General features: G+C 32.7%; 1 protein-coding gene across 1 annotated transcript; it reads right to left on the bottom strand.

Moving 5' to 3' along the window:
• Positions 1-3,669: 3,669 nt before the first annotated feature.
• On the bottom strand, positions 3,670-22,231 carry SerT (Serotonin transporter). Its single transcript, XM_067289421.1, has 13 exons — positions 22,009-22,231; positions 16,077-16,211; positions 14,978-15,194; positions 12,235-12,373; positions 11,449-11,583; positions 10,998-11,101; positions 10,752-10,876; positions 10,536-10,648; positions 10,323-10,454; positions 10,151-10,250; positions 6,230-6,330; positions 4,870-5,037; positions 3,670-3,842 (listed from the first exon to the last, which is right to left on the bottom strand). Exons 1-13 carry the CDS (start codon positions 22,229-22,231, stop codon positions 3,741-3,743), a joined length of 1,794 nt encoding a protein of 597 aa, XP_067145522.1. The 3' UTR covers positions 3,670-3,740.
• Between the last annotated feature and the right edge of the window lie 913 nt (positions 22,232-23,144).

Genomic DNA, 23,144 nt, shown 5'->3' with positions numbered 1-23,144 from the left:
TCTCGGGGCCCGGGCCTAGTAAAGCGGTTTTAATACAGCTGGATAAACAAACGAATGAAACGTCGTCGGTTTATCAGATTTATTTTTTGCAGATCGCAATCTACAGAAGTCATTGTTACATCAAAGCTCTGTGTCACGTTTATTTTATAGTTGTTACGCTTTACGGATCACAGGAACATTCTCAATTCGATTCTAGTTTTTAGAAAAAATTATATACAGTATGTAATAGATACACAAAACAAGTGCCTCTTACGTGTCCGTGGATATCGCATCTTTATTATCACAGACATCCGAATACACGTAAAACAAGTTATCCAGAATAGCCATAAAGTTCCTACGCTTGCATCCTATGTAAGTTCTGAATATCTCGGGCCCCTTTCCTCACCACCCTGTCGCTCCTATTGTAGGGGTATATAAACAATAGGCCCGACCGATACGACCAGGTCCATTTTGAATCTCTCTAGTATCATATAAAAAGGCTCGCAGACTCGCCGTGTTCAGAATTTTCAGGGTTTTTTGTTGGAGGTGTTCAAACCGCGAATCATGTCTGTACGATGCAGTACAAGAGTTAAAGAAGAAATTAAACTGCTTCAAATCTCCCGCTATCTCGGCCATTTGATTAGAATATGAGATGATGTTGGGGATTGTAGATACGTCTGGTCATACATACACAGTGGGCAGACTCCGGATTCCCCAGACAGACCGGCTGAATCAAGCACGAACAACTGCAATGGCATCTTTGTCTACCATCCAGAGAAAGATGGAAGCTTCGCTACAGAACCCTTCTCTTTCAGTACTATTGACAGGTAGCTAGGACAGGCAAATTTGCACGCGCGGCCATCCATCGGCACTTCATCATCGTCAACTTTATTCATAGTGATACCCTGACACAGATGCATAGACTGTTACGAAATGGTAGCGTATTGCCTTTAGCGACGAATCCTAGCTCTGTTTGGGAATGACAACCACAGTGTTAAAGTATGAAGGATCACCGAACGTTACAATTTCACCTTTACTGTTAAATAGCGCATTGCATCCACTGCTGGTATGCCGATTTGGGGAGCCATCTAGGCGATCGGTCATGCCTATTATTGGTACGACGGACAGGCTATCCTACGTTTTGTGTTGTCTTTCAGGGTAGTGATGCAATCAGCCATTTTCCAGCACAATATAAAGTCACACAGTGCCATATCCGGTGAATACGGAGCTTGCGGTACCGTATTTATTGAATTTTTAGCCAAAAATTCACCGACAAGAGCATTTCTTCGGCCTCTCGAACACATTTTTTTTGGGGAAAAATCCAACGTTTTCGAGACGACTCGAGAAGCGACCAGCCGCAAGCCCAGAAGATCTTTTAAAATTGCTGGACGAGATCCAAATGACAGAGGAGCGTGTTGAATAATATTCCTAATTGTTAAACGACGATCATCGAGCACCAAATCTCTGACTCGTGTTGTTCATCGGTTAAAATGGATGGTCTACCGGAGCGTAGTTCGTCTTCCACGCTTCCTCGAACATCAATTTTTACTTTGTACCATTTGAAAACGCTTGTGTTTGATAAACTATCGTCAACGTTCCTTTATCTTATTAATTGTTGACTAGTAATATTTGAGAAAACCGTAAACTTTGGTCTCAAAATAGACATACTCCAATTCAAAGATTTGCCCAAATTTGCGATATTCGTACAGTTCAAAATAATTGTTCAATCATTGTATTGGACGAAGCCGAATCTTTTCTCATACTATCTCCTTATTTAAGGGTAGTGTTCGAACATATACTAACTGTACGTGAATTGATTATGGCTCGTGTGTGTGAGGACGAGTAAAAGGCTGGAGACAAACTCATGCAATGATCCGTCGAAATCACTCTTTTTAGAAACTAACGTTTAGCGATTTTATCCACTCGGCCACTGGTGAGCTTACGATTAAATATAAAAAGACCCACGCCTCTACCCTCTTCTTAATTGGCAAATCCACTATCTTCATCCTTTTGTGTTCATTAATACAAGAATACGCCGCGCGGTAAATCGTTACCTACCATCGTCAGGGGTTTCAGATTCTAAACTGGTCCAGATCAAGAGATACATTTCCCATCTCCCATCCACGCTGTCGACCCTATTGTAAATCGAACCCACCCGAAATGGGCGTAATTGTGGCCGGTTATATGATCTACAATGCGCCGGTGCCTCCACCCTAATTAATCAATCGAAGTTAACATTCCACAGCCATCGAGTTCGTTGTCCCGACACAAATTCACTATCAACAACGCTAAATTGTCCGGTAAATAATACAGTCAAACCGACGGAAACATCAAAAATCGACCGTTGTTTGGAGGTTATTTTGTAAGGATCTTCGTTCGACTTTCCCGAAGAAATGGAGGTTCGACTGTATTATCGTTTTACCGAATCTAATTCTTATTAAGACCAGACTTTTATCATCAGACAATCTAAAATTTATTCTAAGAAAGCATTATTTACAGTGATAATTTACAAAGAACGACATTAAGTTATACAGATGACGTTTCGTGGCAACAAAACATCTTTAAAAACATTAACTGTTACACTGTTTGCTTTGATGGCAGACAAATATCGAAATTCTGTAATATTTTTTAAATATATGTTTTTTCTTTGTAGACTCTTGAACAATAAGGACCACCGATTTCCAAAAATTGAAAGAGTCGTTGCAATATATCAATCACTTAAACATCAATCCCAGAAACCTTTCGAGAATGGCTTATCGGGGATACGTCGGGACCCCAATTCTCACCACCAGAGAGTAACTAAAAGGGCGTGAAAAAGGCCCTTTTAGTTATCAAATGGAGGAAAGAGGCCCGGTCATAACCGTTCTTAAAGAAATCTCCATTAACAAACTTACGGATTACCCTGTACAGTTTTAATTATATAATAATGATATTTAATTAAACAATTAATTTTTACAGCAAATTGTAACATTTTCCAAGGTAATTTCTTGATTTATCGACGCGAAAACACTATTAAAAGTTGCACAGAACGATATTGCAATAAACGGTTAATGTTACCTTAGGTGCCAAGATGGCGGCTCGTCTCCGATTCCAGCAAGGAAACAGTGGGACGCAACCTAACCTAACCTATTCTAATAAATTACCATAATTATTAGCAACCAAATTATTAGAATAGGTTAGGTTAGGTTAGAACGTGCCTCCCACCGTTTCCTTGCTGGAATCGGAGACGAGTCGCCATCTTGGCACCTGAGGTAACATTAACTCAATAAACTCTTTCAATCCTATACTATATACATATTTTATAACAATTTTATATATTGTTTTCATTTGCATCATTTCATATTCTTTGCTTTGTTTTTTTTGTTTCTAAATCTATACAACTTTTCACATTAATTCACAAAATACACATCTTCCTTGTTGTTTTTTTTCAATATATATTCACAACATAAAATGCTATTCACAAGAAAAATATATATACAATTATTAACCACCTTTTATAATAATAATCATCTCCGTCAACGGATTATTATCTTAAAAAATAAATAAAACTTTATACTTTCTCGTAACGTCTTTGACAGGATAAAGGAAATGTAAACACCAGAAAGGCAACTGATATTATTTACATAAATAACGTCGATGTAAACGAATCAATGGCACCAATTACTTCGTTAAAAAAAAAGGGAAAAATATATATTTAAATAATTTAATCACATTATGAACAAAATTATTGCACCGTTTATCTGTCTGGAACACGTGTTTATTCAGACGTTACTGTTGTAAGTAGTAGAGATGTTTCTGTCTTCGCTTGGCTTTATTGTTGTTACATTTGCAGCAGCATCCGGTCTGATTCCCTTCAACAATTTCTAATAAAAAGAACATTTATTCAATAGTTTTCGAATGTTTAATTCAATTTTATTACAGTAAAACCTGTCTGAAACGGACTTCTAAAAAGCGAAAAACCTGTCTGAACGGATAATATAAATTAAGAACGAAACGATTCGATACACGAAATATTGTAGTATTATAAACCTGTCTACGGCGGAAGATTTTTCGAGAACAAACTGTAACCTGTATAAAGCGGACTTTTTCGTAGCTAAATTTTAAATCGAGTTCTTAACGGAGATCGTTTTCTTTGTCGAGATTGGATAGAATATTCTACAATAAACTGGCGCCCAATTACGTACGGTGTCCGTTTTAGACAGGTTTTGCCGCGTAACATTAATATATATAGTCAATCCTCGATTTAACGAATAAAGCACACAGATATTGATGGGTTATCTAATATTTAGGAGGATAATCCCATTACGACTATCCATTAACGCATTATAGAGGTAGCACTATTTACGAAAGCGTTATATCGAGGTTCGACTGCATATATTTTTAAAAATAGGCATTTCCCATCAGTGCGTAATATTTAGCATTTATTTTATATTTATGTACTGTACATGCAATGCAGATTAGCGATTAGATGAAAATTTCAAAATCGTAAGTTTATTTATTTATTTTTTCGCGTTTATAAAATTTAAAATTCGCAGCTTTTTTACGTAAAAAAATGTGGACATTATTAAATATTAAATGAATAAATTATCATTTATAAATTCCACACTTTGATCCGACAAAAGTTACGAAACTCCACCAGAAAAGTTCGAATCAATTTATTTAAAATTATGCAAATAATTTATAAATTTACAAATAATAATGAACGTTATTTTGATTTTTTTTTTTTTAAAAACAACCTCTTTAAATTGTATTTTAATATAAGTTTCATAACACCGAGACGGGTTCGAATCCGGGCGAGCAAGAGCCGAATCCACGGTTGGTATATGGATGAAAGGGTCTCGGTGACCGAAAATTAGATTAGCTGCTTATTAGAGGTGATGTTAAACTTACCTGCCGTAGAGTTCCCGGTGTTCTAATAAGAGAGTATACAAAGTAAATTGGAATGCAAGAGAGGGAGGAGGCCATAAGTAGCCACCCAACAGCTATGGACCAAGTTGGATAGGTGTAACCTTCCCGTTGTAGATGTTTATATTGCACCATGGCGCAAACGAATATACTCTAATAATAACAAAATTGAATAAATTTCATTTAATATAAATTAATAATAATAAATTAAATTATGTATATTAGAGTGTCCCTTATTTCCCGACACGAAAATTTTTGAACGCCCACCCGTCCTTTTTTTTTTCTTTTCAAAAACACGCCCATGTTTCGGCGTCAAAGTCCTCGTGACTGTGTTTCTGTCGGCCATACGTCCGTCTGTCTGTCCTTCCTTAATCTCGAGAAGGGAGTTAGATAAATGAAAGACGAGACAGATATGTAAACCTTAGGGGCAGGAGGCCCCGATTATTAGACGTATTTGTGCACTTTTACACCACGTTGTACTCCCAAAAATATTGTGTTTTTGATAGGGAACGTGACCAAATAATAGGAAGCAAACTGCTGTCAAATAGACAAGAGCTGGTTGTTTTATTTCACAACATACAAGAGGTAAGTGGGGGATTAACATTATCCTATTGAGAAGAAACTTCATATTTGAGTAATTCTGACCAAATGTATATGCATTTTAAAAATATATACTGTATATTACTGTATTTAAATACACTTAAATATGCTTAATTAAAATTGCACGCCTGTAATAAATATTTAATTAAATAATTATCATTTATTCTCCAATGCTAAAAAGTAAATTTGAGATAAACCTAACACACGATTAAATTAATTTTTTTTAATCTATTAAAAATAATTAAATTTAAGTGCAATTATAATTATTTTAAGTAAATTAAGTTACAGAATATTTTTAGAATTAATAATTTAAATGTATTTAATCTATAAAAAATATAATTTGTGTGATTAATTATCTTTCAAAGTAATTAATTACACAAATTGTGTCTATAAGTACTAAAATCAAGTACTTATAGACAGAAGACGGAAAATGTCGGAAAAAAAACAGAAAATGACAATTTTTCTGCAACAGAATTCGGAGTTAAAAGGAAAGAACGGAAAAATTCCAGCTGAGGAGGATCCAGAACTAAAGCTGGCCCCTGTTATTACAACTCCACTTTTAGATCCTCGTTGGCTGGCTCCCTAAGGGGTTAAATAGGCTTTTAATGACTACAAAGCGCATTCATGATCACAATTCTGGAATTAAAGTAATAATTTTCTGTTTCTGCACACGAGTACCCTGCTTTAAATATTCTGATATATGTTTAGACTTTATATAATAATAATAATAATAATTCTAACTTACAAATATAAAGATAGGACTTATGTATGTCCAGCAAACCCTCCAAAAAATTCCGGGGCGAAAGCCAATCATTTCTTTGATTTGTTCAGAAAATTTTTCAGCTCCTATAATGTTTCAAATAAAATCGATTAGAAGAAAAGAATTCTGTATATTTGTACTATAAATCAATTTCGTTAGATTTACCTATGGTATACAAATGGCGGCTCGTCTCTAATTCCAGCAAACAGAAGGAAAACAGCGGGGATGCACGTTCTAACCTAACCTAACCTATTCTAATAATTTTGTTGCTAATAATTATGGTAATTTATTACAATAGGTTAGGTTAGGTTAGAACGTGCATCCCCACCGTTTCTCTTCTGTTTGCTGGAATTAGAGACGAGCCGCCATTTTGTATACCATAGGTAAATCTAACCATCAATTTAGAGTAAATTGAAAAAAAAGTTACAATTGTCTAATTTAATAAAACGGCTACAAACAAATTAGCAGAAGAGATGTGAAATAATACATAGTATAATACTCACGCGTATCAAAATAATTTAAAAATTGCAATTTTTAAATCCGTTAAGTGGTGAGAATGGATATACTTTCCTACTTGAAATTCCTCGTATTAATTGCCGACAGCACAGATCTTACAATGATTTCTCTAACTCTTTCCATCCTGTAGGTACTAAGAAGTCTTTTTTAACAAGACCGAGCCCTGGATAGAGCTGTAGGGTGACGAGAGACCGGGATGGACCACCTCCAAAAAATTCTCGACATTTTCCAATTTTGCATTTCTTTTCGATATTTTTTTCATTTTTATAAAATTGATTAAGGACTAATGTAATTTTTAAATTATCTTTCGAAAGGATGTGATTTTTATCCAATTTTACATCGACAATTTTGTAAAAGTCAATAATGGTTATATCAATTAAAAGAAGATGGCGCTGCAGAAGTTATCCAGCTATTGTCTCCCGATCTCTTTGTACGAAACACAGGAGTAGTCAAAGTTTTTTTTCACCCGGGCCACATTCCAACTGTATAAATTAGTGGCAGTCACATATAGAAAAGTTTTATTGTATCACTCTCGTTCTTATATTTATGATTTGCCTAAATCGCGAACCCTTGATAAGTACAGTTACGCTGCAAGTTTGAACTCGTTTCTAACAATTCCCGAATCCTCCCACTTTATTTTTATGCTAAGACCAATAGTTTTAACCATTACGAGAATAAAATTTCCGCCATTTTGAACTCTCGTCTTCGGTTAACTAATTATGATTAATTTTTTTGAGTAAGTATTTTTCATTTTACAAGCTCATTCTGTTATTTAAAAAATGTATTAATTAAATCGTTTATTTAATGATTTAATTTATTTAAAAGATAAGAATAAGTATGTACGCTTGTTACCTTCATTAAATTGCCAGAATTCAACAGCAAATAAGGAATTATAATAATAAAATCATAGTTCGGGTGATGGCAATAAGCGCTATTCGACACTGTCTAGGAGAGATTTAGCAATTCAAATGCGACCAAATCTGATATAACAACATTACGGAACACGCGGAAGACATTTCCACAAAATACAATTAGTACCAAAACTTGCCATTACGGTACTTTTGGCGCTTTGTAAGGACACTTAAAACGTGTCATTTATCGAAGATACGTTGCGAATTCGATAGCCAGAAAGGGTATCACACTGCACACGAAAAGCATCACAGACTAGACACGTTGTTACCAGAATGGGGACCACATTGAACGAGGTGCATCTCTAATGTCTCTGTATGGCAAGAGTGTTTTGCAGACAGTCCGTGTACAGAAAAAGAATGGCCAGTAACACTTTGGCAGCCATTTTTCGGGCAAAACAGTCGAAACTTCTTCGGCATAAGCGCTATATTTCTACAATTAGCTGATCCTACTGTAGTTCTTTTATAGTATTTCTACGGAAGTTACTTTTTGGACAAAATTAACAAGAAAATTCCCTTAATTCTCGCCGATTTCGACGAATTTTGAATATGGTGAACAGCGCGAAAAATAAGTAAGATATATCGGATCAATTAAGATTAATCTTGCATACAACCGTTTTAATTAAAGCAAATTTTCGTGAAATATTTTACTGTCAGAAATGTCAATAGTGGCCGATACATTACGCCTTGCGCTTAATCCTTTCAAAATTATAACAATTAGTAATTAATTGGCAGTAAAATTTACAAATCACATTTCTTTTTCCTAATTTCCCTTAACAATTTTACAATATATATTTTTTATTTATTTATTTTTAAAGCTTTTCTCGTAGAGTTACAGTGATAGAAAGCGGTTCATCCGTCTTGTATAGTATTTAAAATTGCTAAGCCCGGTTATGGTTAGGAAAGAGAGAGAGTAGAATTCTTTATTTATGACAAGATTTTTCTTTTTAAGATGTAGAAAAAGAGCTTAGTTAATTTTTCTTTATTATATTTAAGAATACGGGATTACGTTTAAAAGCCGTGTAACTTTGGACTTATCCTTTAAAAGGTTTTTGTAATAAATCAATCATACATTTTTAATTAATTTTACGGCGCTTTTACGTCGCCTTTTTTATTTTCCAAAGGAAAAGAATGCCCTAAATTACATGGCACGGTAATCAGAAAGTAGAATTATATATTTCTACAAGGGAGCACACGCTCCTTTAACTTTTCCGCGAATAGCCCCTCTGTCTTTCTTTACCTATTGGAGAATGTTTGCCGCTATATTAAACACTATATTAAAAGGTCAATTCAAGATTTGTTTCCGACTGTACTTAGACTTACAACGTGAAAAGATGCTTATATTTAGCTAAACTATAACATTTTTAAGTGCCAATAACTTGTATTCACGCAGTTGACCACTCCCTCTCTATATATAGGTTCTCTGGTGTCTGGTAAAGAGCCTATAAGAAAGGAACCGCGCTCCCTTTCCCCTTTTTACCACTTTGTCGTTTGACACTTAACTTTTGCATTAGTTTAACGTAATTAAAAATTATAATCGGATACTTCTATAATACCGAGAAGCAGGTAAATAAAAGTTAAGTTATTTACACGCAAACGAGTATAATTTCGACATATACGTGTCTCATAATTATTCCCGAAATCACTCGTAAACTATAGAAGTAAGCAAAAGGCATAATCTCTATTCCACTATTGACATTTCTGACAGTAAAATATTTCACGAAAATTTGCTTTAATTAAAACTGTTATACGCAAGATTAATCTGTTACCTCTTAAAGTTAATATTACACCTTCCAAAACTACTAACAACACAGGATTTCTGATATTGGTAGGTATTTTAAGATTCGTATTCGAACCATCCTTACTTAATTTATAATTGATTTTATATTGTTTCACTAAATTAGTTATGCGGATTATAAAGGTTGGAGACTTCTAGGCACACTAGGCACACGAGGCACAGTGTGCCTCGTGTGCCTAGTGGAAAATCCAGCAACGATCAACAATTATAGTGGAAGAACTCGTTTGACGAGTTACGAGTAACATTTTCTGTATTTCGGACAGAGAATCATAAGCAGAAATTCTTAATTATCGCTGTTTAATTCATCTGTCGGATTTAAGATGAATGCAATGGATGTTAGAATGTGAAAATCAGCATAAATAAAATTCCTGATTTGGTGAATGTAGGAGATGCGAATTCCATCCAGTAACTTGGCAACAGATTCTTTACGTAACTATTTCCTTTCTTCAAATTAATATAAAACTAAATTCAGTTTGTTTATATTTTTATTAAGTAATATTTTATCAATAGAATTATTTTTAATTATAATTATTGTATATTTAACTACAGTAATAAGGAAAGAAGTATAATCGCCGACAAGTTGAAGGGTTCTCTAACTTATACTCACTGACATTTAATGGATGCGATATTATTTAAGAAAGCGCTAAATTTAGATTTATTTATGTAAACGAATGTTATAATTACCATACAACCAACAAACTGCTGCTGCTTCTACGAAAACTATGAAGAGCACGGACATCGATGTACCATAAGCATCCAACAAATTGACGAGATAGTTTCCGCCCTGAAGAAGAGCTTTCGTTAATAAGATCCTTTATACGCTACGAAGAATATTCAGAATAATAATATTACTTACATAAGTTGTAGTAGGGAGAGCGCAAAGATATATGCATAGTATGAGAACTCCCACGAAGATTTCTCGATGGTTACGTAAGAGTTTGGGATATTCGTCGCAAAGGCCGGTTATCATAGCTTCTAATCCTCCAAACTTAAAAATAATTTATTAAAAATTCAATAAAAGAATATTTATATTAAAGAAATTTAATATCTATGGCCAAGTTTTGCTTACAGTACTATCCAAGCCGAGAGTGATAAGCATTAGAAAGAATAATATTGACCAAAATGTAGATCCATGCATAGTTGCGATGGCTTCGGGATATACAATAAATACTAAACCGGGACCTGTTATAGTGGTATAGCATTGGTGAATTTCAAAAAGAATAGCGAGAATATCGTAAGGTTTAAAGAGAATCGTTAAGAAATTGAAAGATATGTGTGAAAGTACCGTCGGTTGCAACGTTGCTGATATCCTTCCTTTGCATATGAGCCATATATCCGAGTACAGAAAATATAACAAATCCAGCTAAAAAACTCGTCAGGCAATTGATCGTACTCGTAAAAATAGCATCCCTGAAATGATAAAGTCATACAGAGCTTAACAACATCGATGGGTAGATATGCCAATGATAATTACTTATAGTAATTACCACTGCAATACACACCGATCAGACTTAAACGTGTAAATTCAAACCTGTAACAGTTGTTGTGGAATTTATTATAACTCGACAATGCCAATAACGTTCCGAATCCCGGTCCTAACGAAAAGAATATTTGGGTAGCGGCATCTATCCAAACCTGAAATTATAAATAAGAATATTAAGACATTAAACTTGCGAAACAGGACGAACTACAGAGGTAAAGGAGTGAGTTCGGTTCTCGGTGCAGGAACTGAACCCACCACCTTCTTTTAGACTACGAAACAAAGTTAGATATATTAAATAGCGTTAATTTAAAGGAGTATTTTGTCGAGAAGGGAGGTTTTTCTATAGAAAACTGGCCCGTATTTAAGTGTTACGACCGTGGCGGAAACCCAGAAAACTCTACGTATCCACGATTATTACGTATTGTATTTAATAAACAAATCCGAGAAATTCATTGCATCGAATAAGGAATTATTTTAACACGAAATCAAATTAACTTACTCTACTTTCCAATAACATCTCCCACTTTGGCGAGAGATAATATTTAATTCCCTCCAAAGATCCTTCCAAAGTGACACCTCGACACAATAGAATTAATAGCACTAGATAAGGCATCGTGGCTGTAAACCAAACTGCCTGAAAAGAAAAATAAAAAGCGTAATAGTTTAATCTTAAACTAAACTTGTAAAATTCAAAAAAATTCAACTTTTATGACACTTTCGGTACTAAATTTAAGAGGGAAGTTGTGAATATTTTTTAATTGCCTTTAAGAATAAATTGAATTTTTCTAATCGAGATGACGGTGAAGATTATTAGTTTAATAAATTAAGATATCCTTGATCTTGTTTATGATTCGGGAGCTGACTCAACAGAACGGAACGTAACCATTTGAGTGAATGATAATTAATTTTATGGCATCGGTTATAATTATGTAAATTGATCATCTTACAACCATTCTGCTTTTATAATCAATATTTTATCTTATACAATATATTGTAATTCGTCTAGATAGATTCTATTCATTCGAATTTTGTGTAGTATCCGATAAGATCATCATTTAAATCTTTTCTGTAGTAAATTACAGAAAAGATTTCTTTAAAAATCTACAATATTCATTTCATTTTTAAGCATTTATATAGATTTCTTCCTTCCAAACTTTATCCAAAATCATTCATTTATTTTGAGTATTTTTAATTTATATAAATATAAATTGGTTAAATTAATGTAACAAACCTTGTAATTATTTATCCTAGTTATAGTTTATTAACTTATCGAAGAATTTCTCACCTTTCCTGCACTCTTCACACCTTTCCAAAGAGAAAAATAGACTAGAACGAAGACGGCCATCAAACAAAGAGCGAGAGACCATTTGATTGGCCCGATGGCATCTATCCCTTGCGAACGATGAATTTCCAAAACGTGACGCCTAAAATTTAAAAATAATTCAAATTTTTACACTAAAAATTCTCAAAATTCCCATTTAATTATTTAAAATTCTTTCCCTAAATATTCAAAATTCGTCTGTAAACACTACATTATCAAAATTTCGCTATAAACAATTAAAATTCATACTATAAATGCTTAAAATTTATATATAAAATTGTTAAAGAATTCATTCTAGAACGTTATAAATTAAAAATGTAATTGTTTTAAATATTTAGCGAGCTATCAATCGCGTTAAAAGTTTGATAGAATTCTCATTAAAGTTAATTTTATTTCATTTTTTCTCTTTACTTTTCTATGCAACACCGCAGTTTAAAACAAAGAAAAAATGTCACTTTGGAATTTATCTTATAAAATACAGTGTACAACGAGGAAAATAAGTATTTTATTGTACATAATTAAAATGTGCAGCGTAAAATGTGTGTCCCTTACAGATTTCGGGTGTAATTTAAATACTAGTGGAAAAGTTTAAAACAATTTCTAAACACGAAATGATTGAGTTTTAATAAAGAGATTTCAAAATATTCACAATAATTACAAAGCGTATCATTTGATAAAATGTACATTCTCGATTCAAAGATGTCCAATCTGAATAAGGCAGGAGCTAATCACCAATTACATCGGCAGGACTCGGCATTCTTATCAGGATCATAGCGAGGAGACATTAATGCTGGAATATTCTAACCTAAAAGTGTTTTCCACTATTGACAGCGTACCTGTAATAATTGATGGGTGGCAAATATGGCGAGAATAGCGCGTGCAATCCATTGTTGGTTTATGATGCGTACCAGAATGAAGATCTCTAAGAGTGGCGGAGCGTGGAATGATTGGAAAGGAAGTTAGAGGGAGACAATTCACACCACTCGACTCGACTGTGTGATGTGTCACACGCCAATGAATATCCCCACTACCAATCTGAATTCCCACTATCTAAGTCTACGACTGCGTGATTTATATACTCTCCTGTTATAGATTTTATTGGTCCCTATGGGAGAACGTGCTGAAAGATGATACAGTACACTCGATAATATGTTTTTAAATAGAAGCACCTACTGAGATAAAATTAATTACTAGATAAAATACGATAAAAAGTTAAAGTTTATATATATATATGTGTGTATTTTTTAATTTTAGATTTTACTTTAAATAATTGCCTTAAAATCGTGTTTATTTAATGATAAAAAAAAGTCGAGGTGGGCATAAATGTTTCGACAAAAAGTTGAATGAAAATTTATGGCTCGTTATCAACAGGTTGTGAGTGTCTATCACTCTTGGGTTGTCAATAATATTGACCTGTCAACCGAGTTCACCCTCCAGATGATTGGCTCTTCTTAATTTACTGAATAAATATCTACTGATAATGACGTTTTCTGTCTCTAACGCCCTTCTTTTATTTATAAAACTTCAAGTAGACAATGGAAAGAAAAAAGAGGGTTTAAGATAGCAACCGTCATTACTTACTTCGTATCTACTACCCTAGACGGATATTAATGGTGTATTCTTTAGTAGTTTGCTTTATAAAACTTAATATATATATATATATATATTTATTTATTTAAAATTACATTATTAATAAATACTAGTAATATATAATAATAATAAAAAATTCGAATAGATTTAAGTTAATCGAAGTATTTTCTGAAGGATTTTTTAATCAGATAAGTGAGAGAAACCCCGGATAAAAGGGGTGATAAGTATAAAAATTGGCGGTTTATACTGTATTGAAAGCGATTTTCTTTAAATAAGAAGTAAAATATTCGAGTTGTCACATCAAAGTATGATGAAAAATCGAATTTTATTTGTCAAGACAGTTTTTTCGGATGAAGAATTTTACTAATATATATAGAAAGAGGATCTAAAAACTCAATTGAAAGTATATTTTCGGGTGGTTTTAAATGATAAACACTAAACACTTTTATTTAATGTAACTTTAAATTTTTTATATGCAAAACTATAAAATTAAAAATTAAACTCTGTTTATTACCAGCAAAAATTATTTGGGCTGCGATGTTTAATCATATTTTCAATTAATTTAATTTAATTTAATATATAAGCTCTCCATCTTAAATTAGTAGTGGCTTGCCCCTGTAAATCATACTTTTCCTAAAACAACGGAGTCATGCTGGTCAGCTCTGTTCTGGGGAAAGTTTTTGAATTGGATTCACGTGACTTCCGGTTTAGACCGAAAGTTATTATACAGTTATTCGGGGTCTCCTCTCATATACTTTCCATATCCAGTCTTTTATCTATCCACCATCGTTCACGAGATTAAGAAAGGGCAGACAGACAAACGACAGTGTGAATTTACAGGTCTACAATTGTTTTAAATTGCAGTCCAATAAATTTAAAAAGTTTGCACTGCTTTTCTTAGTTTAATATCTTTATTTATTTATTAATACAGGCGATGTAACTAAGACGGTATTAGCCACCTCCATACGAGGAACAATATACGAATCCGATTAAAATATGTTTTAATATATGTTAAAATTATACTTAAATAATATTAAATAAATAATAATTCTAATCTAAATATATTTTAGAATTATATACAAATTGCTTTAGTAATTTTTGTTAATGAATTACCTACTCGAAATACTCCTGTGCGGGACTCGTGGATAAGTTTGAAGAATTTAACCTTCTTTCTGCCAGTGTTAAGCAGTGATCTGTATTCCAGCTGTTATCACATCTAGTCCAAGGTAATTCTGTACTGAATGAAGCGAAGAGGAAGTACACTGCCCATGCAATAATCGTATTATAGTACATAGCCATGTACAAGTCTATCAGACAGATTGCGTACCCTATACCTGAAAATATCATTCATTTTTTAACAAAATATTCCTTTAATTTGGTAATAATCGTGTGTAAACATTGCTCTTTCCGAAAATTAGGTAATAACTCTTAAATTTGGAACCAATCATTTATAAATAATTACTGTTTATTTATCTCGAATTTGTTCCTCTTGATACTTTGGGATAATTTAAATTTAATGCATTATTATACAGTGCGATCGTAAAGTTTCTCCCTGGGCCATGCCCGGGTGGTTCGGCCTAGCGGAGACGTCATTATTTCGTTCCACTTGTGTTTATTCGCCCACTGCAGATGGTCTTTACGATCGCACTGTATGATGAAGATTCTTAGTGATAATTTCAAAGGTTTTTCTCCCGAATTTGGTAGCTTAGTATGTAAATATTACAATGAAGAAACCACAAACAGATAGGCTATACAGTAAATACTTTGATTTTCTTGGATGTCTTCACTAGACTAGTACTAGGCCTGAAAAGTGCTTCAGTTTTAGAGCCAGTAATGTACTAACTAAATCAGGAATACAGGAGGGATAGGAAAGCGATTCAAGGTGCCATAAGCAGTGTGCCACAGGGCATTTTCTCAGAATAGCGGCACTCTTTGAAATTTAAATTTTGGCTGTCTTCAGGGCGCCTCTTTCTATCACCAAGATTTCGATTCCTTGATTTATAGCAGTTTGTCAAGGCGTGTGACGATTGTAATTTTGACAACTAATCTAAAAATGGGGTTATATCTGTTCGATTGCTTGTTATCATTAAAAAAAAGTACTAACTTATACAGAACTATTTGAATGTGGTGGAAAAAGAGCCGTTCCAAGTGGCAAATGTTATAATTATTCATCCTAAGGATTAATTTCATATATTATTAAACATCTTCGAACTAACCTTTCATCATAGGGCACAATTTTTGCCAAATTGTAAGACAACCATTCCTGTAATACTGTCCAAGTGCTAGCTCCAAATAGAACAAAGGTAAACCTCCAAATATTAACATGATAACATATGGTATGAGAAATGCACCTGCAAATATTGAATAAGTTATGGAAATTTATAAATATGCATGGGATATTTTGCTTCATCTTTAAATAAGTTAGTTATATATTTATTAAACAATACACAGTACACATAAATTATATAAATTATATATTAAACAGCATGGCCAAATAAAGTTTAAACAAATTGTATAAGAAACAATGGAAATTTTTCTACTTCATCATCTTTAATAATTGTATCACATAACATCACACTAAAATTAAGCGAATTGCCTTTCAGTAAAGGTAAAATAATACAGTTTTGGTGACAAAATCTTTTATTAATGCCACTCTTTGCTTGTTTTTATTATTGCATTAATATCTCTTCTAATATTTTAACATTTATTTTCTTAAAAAATACATGATTTTTATGCATTTATTTTCTGATTAAATGATGCCTCCCGCACACAATTACATAGCAAAATTTTCACTTTAGTGTTTTAAAGGCTATATTTATAACAAAATTAACACCTAACTTTAAATGATGTGTGTGTAATTAAGTCATCCCGAATGAAATTTAAGTGTTAAAGAATGCCAGAGATTTAAATATAGGGCCTATTAAAATACAATTAATAATTATGTATAAAATTTAAGTAAGTTCTTGTATCATAAAAGCAGATTTGTACAAATAATTGTAATAATCTGTATAGAAAATAAATTGTAAGCGGAATAAGATCTCGTAATTTTAAATATGATCTAAAAAAATATTGTAACATTAATCTTTCTGTATCGAGAAATCTCCAATTTCTTATAAGATAAATATATTTCTGGAGTAGAATACATTTCTTGTATAGGAGAACCATCGAACACAGGTCGCGGGTTCGCGCCTGATGGGCCGGTCACGTGCAGTTTTCCACGTTTTCTTCACGTGTCTAACACCCAGCTGAACCCAAAAATTTAGGGGCGCTGAAGGTCACACCTAAATTTAGGGGCGTGTTTCGTATAGGGAGGCATTCGCTGGAATTGTCGACGTTTTCTTCACGTTCCTAATGCCTAAATAGGGGTGTGTTTTATACAGAAAGTCACCGGGAGGCACTCACACTTGCTAGAACACATTCATTTGTTCTATCAACTCCAATCCGTCCTTGTGTAGGAGATTGTCTTTATATTGTTCCCAATAATACATTTTACATATTTAAAATAATTATTAAATTATTTCTTTATATAAAAATTTAATTAACGTGAAATGAGAATTTTTATCTGATTTTTACTTAATATAAAACATTTATTTATGACTTTTTATAAGGCATTTTTGATGCGTAAAAATAAAATTTTTATTTTATTTTATTGAAAATTGCAATTAAAATATCCTTAACATCTGTCAAAAAACATTAAATAGATTTAAATATAATTTTAAAAATATTTAATTAATTTTTTTATAAAATTAAAAAAATAAAATAAATCTGATTAATATCATAATATTAATATCTAATTCTTGAAAATAATCTTTAATTTAATTAAATTTAATACTTTTTAGCTGAAAAATAAAAAAAGACGAGCGCTATACTTAGTGACACGAGGAAGACATTTCATTAAAATAATAAAAATTAGTTCCAAAACTATCCACTAGGGCACTTTTAGCGCTATAAGGAACGAGAAAGCCGTTTCACACTTAAAAGGAGTCCGTTTACCCGGGACGTGTTGCAAGTTTGGCAGCCTGGCTGTATGAGAAGCATCAAAGAACATTAATTATTGAAAACACTGAATGGGTACCACATTGAGCAGCCGAGTATCTTGTTTCTTGCAGCGCCAAAAGTGCCATTAGTGATAAGCTTTTGTACTATTTTTTCACGGAAATGTCTTCCCGAGATGTCACCATGCCGGATTCGCTGGCATTTGGACTGTTAAATCTCTCTGTAGGCGAAGATCAATCGGTACTTTGTTATAATCAATAAAAGTTTAAAGATATAAGTTTTTATTTATTGCAAGAAAGTATTTAATAAATTAAAATATACATTGTATATATGCTATTTAAAGAATATAGCAATTCGGTTTTTATAACGTTTAACTGACTTTTGAGTCGACTTGTGTAGAAAATGCAATAGTTGCAGGCAACTCTGAACTGTGACAATTGTAATCATTTATTCGAAACGTATTATTTTTCTTTTAAATGTTACAATAAACGTAAGTGAATCATTTATTCTTTCGCTAGTATCCGCCTTCAATTACATGCTAAAGTAATTCCTTACTTGGTTGGACGAATCTACCCACAAATCATTCTCAAACACGACATTTCGTTTCTAACTTATTTAAAATAAATACTAAAAATATTATAAATAAAACGTAACTCGTGATACGTAGTAACAAGTTACTATATTATTATTTGTGTTTTATAGCAATAGAACTTTGCTGTATTTGGAAAAGCAAGATTAAAAATGTGCTTCTGTAATCCTGTATGCATAGGCTTACTATATGTGCGGGATTAACCGGACAACTCGGGAATTTTATTGTTTTCTGGCTTCTGTCCGATCACCCTATATGCCCGAGATTCCAAAATTATAGACAATATAGACACACTTCTGTATTTGAAAAATGCCATTTAGACCGTCCATAAATGAAAGAGCGACGAAATTGTTTGATTGACGTAGAGTTGTTGTATGTACAAGCGCTGGACCAATAAGTATGCAAATACTACAACAGTGGTACTGTACCACTGTTGTAGTATTTGCATACTTATTGGTCCAGCGCTTGTAAGTTCGACACTTTTAGCTCAATATCTCGATTTGCTCGTGAGATTGTATGGTAAACCCGCGTATACGGTATTCAAAAGTGTCTTATTACGTCGAGAACACCAATTCGGTGTGCTCGTGGGAAGTTTTTACACGTCGTTTTTACGGATTCGCTATGAAAATGATGAAAATTGATTCTCTGGTGGCCGTTTTAAGTACAGTACACGGTTGTTATTTTTTGGTGTAACCTACAGGCAAATGTCCATGTTGTTAGTTTCGAGTCTTCCTGTTTTAACGATCTCTGTACCGTTCCACAGTTTATTAATTTGTTAATATATAATTTAAGAACGAATTTATCTATCATAAGAAGCAAATTTTGTTGCAATTTTGCACCATAATTATTTTCTATTTTAAAATATTACTTTATATTCTTTTGCCTTTATTATTTTTCCTAAAATATTGAATAAACCGCGTGAAAACTTACTTTAAATGGCAGATTTTCTATGTATTTTAAAAAATATCCACGAAAATCTACGGATTAAATTTAGTAAAAATTGAAAATTTTGATTAAATTTCTCAAATGCATTTCCAAGAAAATCGATTTCGTCGAAACGATTACTATTTTAATTTAATTATTATCGATTAATCGAATCGATATTGCATTAAATTCCATATTTTTAGTAATTATTTGCACAATACAAGCACTGTATATATATATATGTAATGTATTTACAGAGTTGAGGGGGAGCTCGGATCCTGGGTTCCTTGGTTACTCTACAGCAAGGAAACAATGATGTAGTGTAGAACACGCTACATTATTACTGTGCAAATTTGGCAATGTAACGCTTCACACGGCCCGCCAGTGGCCAAGCGGTTCCGTTCCCCGAACACCGGGAGTGTTTTCTCCACATCTGTAACGCCAGAATACTCTTAAAAAACCTCCCGGAAGGCATCTTCTATTGGAAGATCGCCCAACTTAACTTAATAAACACACAGCGCACACAGAGCCATTGAACAGCGTGTTCAATAGCACTATGATGCTTTTCGTGCGCAGATTCTCTTGATTTTTTCAGCGCCAAAAGTACCCCAGTAGCAAGTTTTGGTACTAATTTTGAATTTGATGTCTTCCTCGTATTAGGGATTTATAAATGACAACGTTAAATAGGAATACTTCAATTACGATTGTATTGTGTAGCGCTCAAAATATTTCAAAATTTATTTATTTATTATTTTTTTAGCTGATAATTTTATATAAAAAAGGGTTATTCCTATGATAATTTATCTTTTAATAAATCAGTTTGACTAATATAGAAATGCCACTTTAATATAAAATGGGATTTCTATCCTATCCCAACTCAATTATTGTTAACCCTTTTGCAAGTTATATTTAAAAATGGAAAATAAATTGGAAAAAAAATATATATATTTTTTCATTCTGAAACGATTTCGAATTGCTTTTATAATAAACAAATAAATAAAATAAGTAAATATTTAATTATTTTTTTATAATAGAAAGCAATTAAAATTAGGTTTATTACAAAAAAAGTACGAGGCTCGTATAATTTTTTCTTGATAAATAGACTTATCTGTTGATAATTACCTAATTATGTATTACCTCGTTATATTTTAACAACGTACGATATATAAAATCCAACATCTACTAATTAGTTTCATTTGAAGTGCTTAGTAAAATGTGGTTATAAAATTTAATAAGATATTATATAAATACAGTAGTTTTATTTTTGCTTTTAAAGCTGATAAAAGAATTTACTTCACCCTGTAAATAAATTATATTCAGACGAACCTTTCAATGTATTTTAACAGTAAGGAGTACCAATAGATCGGGGCCCTGGAAAATTTGAATTTGGGGCCTCCTGTTGTGGGGGATAATTTCCCTTTTTGACCATTGAGGAGTAGGGCCTACTTTCTCTTGTAATCATTACTTGTAAGATTATACGTGTAATTAGCTGAAAAAACACTAAGTTGTAGGCCTACATTCTTACAAGTTAGTTGTAAGAATGGAGTAGTAATTGCAAGAATTCAATAGGGGAGACCAGGGCTAGTTGTAACTTGCGGACTTAAGTGTCTAAGAGTTTAATTTCTGTGCTAAGCCACCCAGAAATTCAGGGTCCTCGGTATGGAGCCAAATTTAAATTTCGATATTCTTACTACTATTATAAGTTTATAAAAGATTGGTTTGGGGCCCCGTTGGTAGGGCCCTAAGTAATTGTCCTTTTTGCTCGTAAGGACAGCAAGCATTCGATTACTGGAAATCGAATTCTTTTCAATAATCTTCAGTAATCGCCCTTAGATTAGACTTAAAAATATGCTTACGTAACCACAAACAGGGGAGTACGTCATAGAGGCACGTGCACGTAAGATTACAACGATGCCAAGTGATTAGGGTAAGATATAATGCTAGTATTACACTCCTATTACACTCCCCTAGTACTTGTAAGAATGTAAGCAATTGTAGGCGCAATAGCGTATTTACAACTACTACAAACGATACAACTGCTTGTATTAAGTTGTAAGAATGTGGTAAATTGTAAATACGTTGTAAATATTTGTATTTTCATCCATTTTTACAAAAAAAGTAATTTTTTACTCCAAAAAATCGAAGTTCTTTACTACACTCTCGCACTCGTTGAATGTTTCTTTACTATAATTGAGACTTCCTTTTCACGTTCGACCTTCTTGCATATAATTGAAAACATTTATTTTGACGTCTTTCCTTTGTTAAAAAGAACACACCATCAGATTTAAAGAAGAATGGAAAGTTAACTTCGATTTAAACGTGCGTAACTTTACAGAAAAGTAAGAAAATGCCCGAACGACCAATGAGTAGCTTTTATAAACAATTTATTTTTTAAAATAAATATAAAATTTAATGCCTGGTACACGTGAAAAGATGCTGACAGTTCAGGTGTTTTCAGTAAAAACATTGTTGATTTAAGAAAAAATAATTATTTTATTTTATTTACTGACAAGATGTGTTGATACTTTTGTAAATTTTCTAAAGATTAGCTTAAAATTTAGCGCTTAAAATCTAATTTTAAAGCATGTCAACTTAGAAATAATTAGAAAGAAATTTAGTAAAATTAAAAGTCGACTTACCTCCTCCGTTTCGGTAACAAATGTAAGGAAATCGCCAAACATTACCCAAATCCACAGCAAAACCAATCACGGCTAATAAAAATTCGATTTTTTTATCCCATGTTTCCCTGGAATCGGAAGTTTGCCTTATAGAGACTACAGTTTCGACTGTGGACGTTTTCACTTCCGTTCCGTCAACTTCCGTTTTCAGGTTCAAGTTGAGATTCTCGGAGCTCGATGACATCCTTACTTTGTGGCCGACACTACGTAACGCCCAAATATCGTTCGGGTATCTCAACTTTGTCATACCCGAGCATGCGCTCTACTTACCACCAACATTATCCTTCCTACACTTTAACCCCCTCTCGACCAACCGCCTTCGTCTTCCTAACACCTTAAACACTCTCTAATGATTAAAATGCAATTGTTCTCCCTTAGAAAGTTTAAAAAAAGTGCATTTTTCTCGCCTAAAAGTTCTGTTTCCGCACCATTCCCCCCCTTAAAATTATACTTTATAAAAGTTAAATGTGAAAATTTGGGCATAGAAGAGGGGTGGAAAACGTTCTATATTAAATTTTCTACAGAAGATTAGCGTTATAGACGGGCTCTATACTGTGTAGAAGTATAAAAAGCATAGTATACGGATAAAATACATAGATATATATAGGAGTATTAGGGGTATTTAACTTTATATACCTTTAGAATAAACACTGTTATAAGGGGGGAGCGCCTAATTGAGGGTCAAGGATGAAGAAAGGAAGAGGAAAGCTCTGTTTACTGTACAGAATTATGAATAAACTATTAATAAAATGCATAGAAAGAAGCAAAATTCAAAAAGTTAAAATATCAACAGAAGGTAGAAACTAGTCAAATATTCTTATTGATTTTATAGTCATAAAATTTCAAAATTCACATTTTTATTCCACTCCATCTTCTTCTTTAAGTACATAAATTTAAAAATTATAATTCTTTTTTACTTTAAATACGGATTATTATTATTTTTTTGATTATAATTCCTCATCAATTTAGTTTAATATCTGTATAATGTGATGATAATATTTTAAGGTTGGATGCTCTGTTCTCTTATCCATGTCGCATCTGTTTATGGCATGGTAATGAAAAGATGTTAATAGATCCCTAGTAACTCGATTATCATA

Source organism: Centruroides vittatus, unplaced genomic scaffold, assembly GCF_030686945.1.
Source record: "Centruroides vittatus isolate TY-2023 unplaced genomic scaffold, ASM3068694v2 contig_1381, whole genome shotgun sequence".
In the NCBI taxonomy this organism is placed as follows: domain Eukaryota; kingdom Metazoa; phylum Arthropoda; class Arachnida; order Scorpiones; family Buthidae; genus Centruroides; species Centruroides vittatus.
This window is presented reverse-complemented; position numbering and strand designations above follow the sequence as displayed.

Excerpts from the sequence above, each read along its gene's own strand:
- SerT (XM_067289421.1), bottom strand. The coding sequence starts at position 22,231 with ATGTCATCGAGCTCCGAGAATCTCAACTTGAACCTGAAAACGGAAGTT. Across the intron at positions 10,455-10,535 it reads CTCTCGGCTTGGATAGTACT|TTTGGAGGATTAGAAGCTAT; the intron begins GTAAGCAAAACT and ends ATTATTTTTAAG. Across the intron at positions 10,251-10,322 it reads CTCTCCCTACTACAACTTAT|GGCGGAAACTATCTCGTCAA; the intron begins GTAAGTAATATT and ends GCTCTTCTTCAG.